Here is an 8,356-nt window from a genome sequence, read left to right on the forward strand (position 1 = left end):
GTGATAGTGTCGACGGTATGTATGATGTTGCCTCATTGGGTGGTAACCGAGACGTTGGGGGGGGGGGGGTCACGTGTGTTGGCCTGAAAGAGAAAACACTCGGAATTTGTGGGGAGCAGGAGAGCCAGCGGTGAGGCGTGTATGTTTAAATTATTTTGGTAGCTGTTTGAAGGGCGTGCTGTATGTGACCATTCATATTCTTGAAGATCCAAAGAGTGATGTCATTGCGTAAACGGAATGGTGGAGGTCAGGTAGTGTGGACGGTGAAGGAGGAAGGTTTTTGATGGGTATATTGAAAAGAAAGGGCGAGAGTACCAACCCCTGTGGTGTAACAGTGCTTCGCAAACTGATTGGAGACGTTCTAAAAGTGCCCAGGGGCAGAGTAAGCATTCTGTACGATATAAAATAAGAAACATAATTGTAAGTCCGCCTTCTGAAATGTGAGTTCATTGCCCCCGTGAGAATGGCCGAGTGGGAGACGGTGTACAATGCTCGTGTAAGGTACAAGCCGATGATGGCCGTGGTTGCCTATACAAGAGCAAAGTCCGGGTCAATAATACGATGCTGGAGTTAGAGCATAACGTTCTTTTTGGACAAGCGAGGGCGAAAGCCAAACAATAAGGCTGGAAAGAGATGTATCGGCTCAGCAAAAGTAGTTAGTCTGGAAAGGATAACATGCTGGAAGAGTTTACCCAAACATTATGTCAGGAAGATGTGGTGATGGTGCTCTACAAGTGGTCGTTGGCCGGGTTCAGCAATCAGGACGATTTTGGCAGTACGAAAACGTTGCGGGATGGAGCCAGACTCCCAGCACTCGTTCAAGAGTCGCGTGACATCCTCTATTGATAAACTGTATAGGCTACGTAAAAGTTTATTAGTTATAAGATGTGGTTCAAGTACTGATTTGGTTCTCAGCCTGTCTGTGGCCACCCTTACCTCGACCTCAGTTATGGGGGCATGCAATTGCGGGTTGTAGCTTCCTTTGTATCAGGAGATTGAATACGTGGACTTTGTTGCACGTAATTTTAAGAGGTATAGTTCAGAAGGACCTGATCCGGTCCTTCGAAGCTGGCGGAGCTTGCACTAATGGTGCAATGTCGACAAACGGCAGAACTTGGGGTCGACCTAGTTCTTCTTTCTTGGGATCCGCTGTGAGGGGGACTAGCCGTGACGGCTTTGTAAGAACCGGCTAAAATTTGCCTGCCGTGTCTCCCCCTCCTTATCCTAGACTAGCAAGAACATCGAATACCTTATAAAACTAAGCGCATCCTGGCAAAACACAGCAAAAAATGGAAGAAACTACGTAGACACCCAGCAGTCCTGCTTCTCCCGCATCGCATGACTAGTCCAATCTGGGCATATTTTTATTGTAGTCTTTAAATAATTCGGCCGGAATCAATATAAATAAAACTATACATCAAAATAACTCGGGATAATAAAGGAATGGTCAGCTCCACATTTAAGTAGTCATGCTAGCAAGAAATATCAAGAGGTCGTTAAACCCGCCACACACGTCATGGTGTTCAACGCACCGAAGCTTTACCGGGGTGTTAGACGCGTGGTAGGGGAAGGCTCGGGATTAATTTTGACAACCTTGGAATTGTTATGTGCACCCAAATTTGGACACCCAGACGGTTTTCTTTTTTCCTCCTACTGGAGAGGCAGCCACCACGGCCCGGATTAAAACTGCCTCGTTGAACTCAGCCGCACGACTGCTTAACCACGGAGCTACCACCTTAAATGATAAAATAACTCTCAAATATACGGTCTTGTGCAAGTTGTACTTTGCGTGTCTTCCATAATAGAATGGTGAAAGCGGATGAAACTGAAGCTTGTTGCGGAAAAATTCGACCACCTTCGCAATTGAGATGCCAAGACTGAGAAAGCAATGGAGCTAGTTTTGTTTACTAGCTTATTAGAGTTTGGGTTTGGGCTAGTGGGTAGCGGTAATCCATGACTTTGTGTAGCGCCAACAAAACGACAGAGGACACAGGGAGGCGACGGGCACGAGCGCTATATATGAGGGGACTGAGGCCGAGGTAAATGCGGCCACAGGCAGGCTGAGCACTAGATCAGCTCTTGCACCAGATCTTATAACTAATAAACTTTTACGTAGCGCTTGTGCCCGTTGCCTCCCTGTGTCCTCTGTCGTTTTGTTGGCGCGACACGAAGTCATGTCTTTACTACCTTAAACTTGGGTTTTCTTAGGCTTTACCATCTTATCAATTCTTAATACACTGATTGCGCCTTTCGCATGCCCTCTCCGTCACTAGGTGAACACCTGCACGTCAGAGCTTACGCCATAACTAGGCGCAGCGAATCAGGAACGAGGGCGTCCCCACCCGACAACTGGTGCCGCGACACGCATTCCCCACACCTGCTCGTCTGCTCCTTTCCTTCTCGCCACTTCTCATCATATTTCTTTGCCTAGCATTGTCCTCATCTCCACTTTGCTGGCCGAGTTTCGAGTGACGCGAAGCACGGATAGAACTCAGGCATAAACAGGCTCGCAGTTAAATAATTTTTGCTGACACCCAGCTCCGTAGAATGCCCGTGGCAGAGCTTCCAGCTCAAATACAAGAAATAATTATCTCCTGGGAGACGAGGCAGCCGCAGCACGCGACCTACCCAAACGGCGCCGCCACCCGCTGAGCATAGCTTTTCCTCCCTAACATTCCGGAATAGTTTCAATAAATTCTTCCTCTGTTGGTCGCAGTGGAGCTGAAATTTGCCTTGAAGTGGCGTGTTCCACGGCGGGAAAGTAGGGCTACCTCTCATATATCTGCAAATACTTGCTCACTTGCTCACAAGGTTTTGTGGGTGCTTGAGATCGTGTCTACTCTATCTGAAAATGCTTGTCTGCAAGGTTATCTGGGATTGTGTGCGGCAGTTATTATAAAATATTTACTGCTAATGCGAATGTTGGTGGAAACTTCTGCATATCAGTGAAGATCGCCAAGACCCATGTGCAGCGGGTGTGGAGAAGGCCCTATACGTAATCCGTAACCCTCATTCAATGCAAGGCGCTTGACACAACACGACAAAAACACTTCCCACAACTATACAGAGAACACATCCCGTGTCACACATCACACGTTTTAGGAAACGAGCTCATGTTTCCATCAAGCGAGTTTTCAAGTTTCGCACTGACGTGAAGTTTTTACATCTCATTTCGTATCATGCAACATGCCAACCTTCCCCTTTACGCCAGTCACCTTAATTTTCTTATGTTTTACTTCGTTCATCTTTACTGAAATGCTTTGCTTTTACTTTCATATAACTCAAATGAACTAATCATGCTTTGGCGCTCTTTGCCCTCAGCTGGCCTTGCACCATAAAAATCAAAAGATCATCATCATACACCTGAGTGAATCGGCGATCTTGGGAAATAAAAAGGGCTTTGTATCGTCGCAGACTAATGACTGTAACTTGCTGCTGACTGTAAAGAAAGGGCATTGAACATCTCCATACTCTAACCTAGAACCGGAGTGAAGAAACATATGTTCTGAGAATCAGTTACAATGAATGTGTATGTGTGGGCGTTTCAATATTAACCCAGCGCAGTACTAAAGCCGCAGCGAGCAAGGTTAAAAATCACCCGGTGTGGGTAAAATCTGTAGTTCATAAGCGAGTGGCCAACTTTTGATGACTGTTTTCTGACACCATCAAAATTATATGTCCACGCTAAACGCATAATTTTATTTCTACAAATTAAAAAAATATAAAACAAAGCGTGGGCGCTGTGTTACATATACCAGGAGAGCAAATGGATAACTGGGCGGGTGAAGAGTTTTTTAGTGTTTATTCGTTGTTCTGAGGCACTCAAAAAGTGCAACGGCACTTCAACCGACAGATGTTGCCGCTATCCGCGGGTTTCCACATAAAGAATTCCAAATTCGGCGACAGTCATCCGTCGACACTGCAATGCAAAGCTGCAAAGGATCCAGGTGGTTTTCTATTTGCCGGAAATAGGCCACGTATGCCTCATGAGCAGGGCCGATCCATTGCCGCCTTGTTTCTGCGAGCGATTTTTTAAACACTCGTGTGGCATATATAGGCCGACAAAATCACGCTGAACAAACTTGTATCGGAACCTCGGCTGATAGTTGACACTTGGTACACGGGACACGTAGGCACGAAGCCGAAAAGGTACAGCGAAGACATGACTGCTACATCACAGGCCTCGGAGGTAATAGCGGAGAGCTCTCTCGGCAGAAATGGGCAGCACTTCGAGCACCCCGACCCAGAAATATTCAGAGAAGCGGCTAAAAGAAAGCTGGATTTCAGCGAGCTTCGAATGGGTCCACTAAGCGACCACGAAATGCGTCTCTACATGGAGGTCTTGGGACTGGCGTCAGCACCACCAAGAGTACCGGACCTTGCCACGCTGAACACCATTATCGCCGCTCAAGTGGAGAAAATTCCGTTCCAAGGGATCGACCCGTTTGTGGGTGATATACCCGACCTCAGTGATGACTACGTTTTCTTCAAACTGATCGAGCAACGCCGTGGGGGATACTGTGTTGAGCTTAACAACCTTTTTGGCAGGCTCCTGCGCACTCTGGGCTACCGCTTCCACATCAGGGCAGCCAGGATTCGCTGGGGGCGACCACTAGACACGCCTCTGACGCCCCTTGGACACACACTGTTTTGCGTTGACCTCGGCTCGGAAGGAGAGTTCTTCGCCGACGTGGGTTTCGGTGGGCCCAACCCGTTCACAGCTCTGCCCGTTGAAGGTGAAGCCGATCCCTACCGCACTCGGAGATTAGATGATGCCGGCAACATTGAAGTGGCCATAAAGACGACAAGAAGTGGCGGTGCTTCACCGAGCTGGAGACCCATGTACCACGTGTTTCCCCCGCCGATGAAGTGGATCGATTTCGTGGCTCAGTTTTGGTATGGCTCGACGCACCCGCGTTCGTTGTTCCGCCACATCCTGATGGCGGGGCGCTTTGCTGACGATGCCTGGCTGACCCTGGTCAATGGTCGCTTTTGCCGCCGGTTTAAGAGTGGCCAAGTCGAGCAGCGTATCCTTACTGACGTGGACGAGGTTCTTCGCATCCTGGAAAAAGAATTCGCAGTGAAGATTAACCCTGATATTGACACTCAACTGCTCCGTGAAAGAATTCAGAGTGTACTGTAGGATTTTAGCTAGCTTGGTGACTACGCACTTGTATGTATTTGTGCCGGTTCTCGGTGGCTAATTTGCCGCTTAGCTATGCCCAGCACAGTCAGCACACGTTCACCACATTCGCAGGGTTTATCTGGTTGTGAAAACTGAATTGCACGAACAATGTAATAATTGTTGTATGTTTATTTTTATTTGTAAGTCTTGAAACATTGTTTGAGATCCTTGTCATTCACAAAGGTATACAGGAAATATACAACAGGAAGTATAAAACACGAAGACGTTTTTTTGGCAATTTCTTGAAATAAATAAATGTATCTCTTCTCGCCGTAGAGGTCTAAATCTGCTGCTACTCAGCTCCAGTAATAACTTTGTCAGGTGGTTTGCGTAACAATACTCCTGTATTGGTGGATGTTTAGGTTAGTATATAGTGCAGGCCCAGCTCTAAGGATCTTGCTTGTGGGTACTTTCTTGTTGCCTTCACATCGTTTCGTGATCGTCATTGTAATCTTCAGCAGGTAATAACTTAGCCAAAAATAGCGGCCCATGAAAGAACAGAGCATTGAGTGCTTCGCCATCTCAAAACTCTTAAAAAAACATCTAACAGCTGTTCTTACTTATATGAAGACTGACCTGATCATCGTAATAACCATTTATTTTTAGGGGCGAAACCCCAGAGGGGCGTGGGCTGTTGGCGTCTCATGTTATCGTCGTAACCATCGTCTCATGTAGTTATGGTACTAAAACACCCTGACACTCATTTACTCCTCGCGCTTGAACGTCACGCGTACTGAAAAAAACCCGGGACACTCTTTTGCGCCTCGCGCTGGAATGCTGCGCAACGCGTAATTAAAAAACTGCACGACTCTCATTTAAGGCCCGTTCACACTTGCGACGAAAGCTAGCGAAAGCGACGGGAATTCCGTCGCTGTGTCGCGCGACGATCGTTTTTGTCGAATGGTCGGCACCATTTTCGTCGCGCGACCGAATTCTCGTCGCTTTCGCTCGCTTTCGTCGCAAGTGCGAACGGGTCTTTACGCTTTGTGCTAGAACGCTTCATGCCTTAAAGACACTAGACTTGTTATATACCTCTACCCCGTGAAGGATTACATCTCCGTTGGCAAAAACGCCAAGGTGCCAAGAGTACACCTATACACTGCATGCTTCACCTCTAACCCAAGTTTCATGTTTGTGGAGATGGCCCGGTATTTTCTATGAACACGAAGGTTCATAGGGTATGTTTTACGGCGGGATAGAAAAAAAAATACGTTTTATTACTCGTCTCGGTAAAAAAAGCATCCTGCTGCGACAATCAATACAAACAATCTCTGCTTCAAAGGTTGATTATTTTAGGCTGTTTGCTTTCGGATTCGATTAATTGCGCATCAATAGAGTGCAGATAGTAGTTTGAACAAGTATAATAATTGTTCTTCAGCTCTCTGTAGGGTAAATTGAGAAGACGGGAATTGATTACGTGCGTGGATGCTTGCTTGTGCAAGTGCGGCTGTGTGTGTGTGCTTTTGCGCACACACCCAAGCGCCCACGCACACAGGCGCTCGTTTGTGTGTGCCTGCGTGCGTGCGCGAGTGTCTTGTTTCTGTTTAGCCAAACATACCCAACAGGTCAAGATGTTTTCGATTAGATTGAAAACTTTTTCAACTACTTTAAAAATAAAAACACTGGGAAGATGCAGCGAACGAGCCACTATAAGAGGGCATCCAAAAGGTTGGCCCCAACCGAGTAACCTGAAGCAACGAGTGGCGTGTATTCTCATCGTGCTTAAGGTAAAGTTTTCAATGTTTTTGACGTATTGTGTGTGTACACTGTAAACCCCCGTCGTGTCCACCCTGTGCTTCTATCAAAGGGCCCATTTCTTACTTTAATGTGTACCTCTCTTTCTCACCCTTTGTATATCTCGCCTATGCCTACGGTATCTGCGATCTCCGGAGCCAGGTCAGGTGTTCGAAATGGAAGCCAGGGGTCAGCCCTACAAACGCGAATCCTTTGAAACCGATCATAAACTTAAGGGCTGGTGACGCTCTTGTAATATTCAATAATCTGTAAATAAGCGTCGGTCTATATCACTGAGGCGTACTGCCGACGATTAAAAACTTTAGTGAAAAAAACGTTTCTATCGTTCGTAACAACAAGATTATATTTACTATTTGAATAATTCTATTTCGTTGACGCATCTGCTCCCACAATTGTGCATGTGCAATACAAAGAACTCCGATTTGTGGATAGTTTTTCCACTGTAAAGCAGTTGTCCACTATATCAGTACTCATCGACGGCTTCACGGCCCTATGCCATATACTGGAGTTGTGATTTCGTTGATGCCCAATTAAAAGCCTGCTGCGACGCAATTTACTCCCTTTTAAAAGCACCAGATTCCGGTAGTTATATTTTAATAGGTGCTACGTGGAAACTTTCGATGCGCAAATGCGCGTTGCTGCATCGTAAAAAAATAAAAAAATGCTCTTTTTCAAGCCGAAACTGGAATAAAGGGTGGCCCTTCGGAATGGCGGGAAGTGACGTTCTACTCAGGAATCCATTTGGCGCAGCCGGCGTCTTCTCCCATGGCGGTGGGCATTTCAGTGTGTTTGGTGTCGTCTATTTGTTCAAAAATGGAAACCGTGCCCGAAAAGGGGTTGGGAGGTTCCTGTAACCACTACTGCTTTACTGTGAGCTGCTGAGACGCCGATACTGGCCGGGAGGCCCACCACTGGAGAGGCCGGCGCTGTGATCGTTTCGACGTCACTTGTAGGATCACCATTTCAGTCTTGCTGCGTAGTTGGTTTGCAGCGAGTGACACTTCGCTTAGGAAGCGCATTCTAAAAGTATTTTCGCGTGAACTTCTGTCATTTGAGGTTATTTCGCAGTGCGTCAAGCGCAGTTTGACCTCACTGAGAGTTTATAACCGCATCAATTCTGCTACATTAGGCGCAAACAACATGAGCGTAGTGGTGTATGACGTATGCGACCGAAGCGTAAGCAGAGGCTTGTTTCCTCGATCAAGAATGTGTACTACGACCATCATCGAGTTAAGTTTTTAGATTTCCCAGCTTTTCAAGAAATGTATTAAGCAGGAAATCATGAAGCGTTTACTGCTCGCAGGAGCACACGCACCCGCCGTGCCTGCCCGCACGGCTGACGGTGCGGCTCCAACCGATGCAGGTCGCGGCAGCCATAACTTGTCGCCGCTTTTTAAAATCACACAACTCGTGGAA

General features: G+C 46.9%; 1 protein-coding gene across 1 annotated transcript; it reads left to right on the forward strand.

Moving 5' to 3' along the window:
* The first annotated feature begins 3,879 nt into the window (after positions 1-3,879).
* Positions 3,880-5,454, forward strand: LOC144152074 (arylamine N-acetyltransferase-like). Its single transcript, XM_077683282.1, has one exon. The coding sequence runs from the start codon at positions 4,163-4,165 to the stop codon at positions 5,141-5,143; it is 981 nt and encodes a 326-aa protein (XP_077539408.1). The 5' UTR covers positions 3,880-4,162; the 3' UTR covers positions 5,144-5,454.
* The last annotated feature ends 2,902 nt before the right edge of the window (positions 5,455-8,356 follow it).

This window comes from Haemaphysalis longicornis, unplaced genomic scaffold (genome assembly GCF_048455015.1).
Source record: "Haemaphysalis longicornis isolate Haplotype H1 unplaced genomic scaffold, Haemaphysalis longicornis Haplotype H1 scaffold_9, whole genome shotgun sequence".
In the NCBI taxonomy this organism is placed as follows: domain Eukaryota; kingdom Metazoa; phylum Arthropoda; class Arachnida; order Ixodida; family Ixodidae; genus Haemaphysalis; species Haemaphysalis longicornis.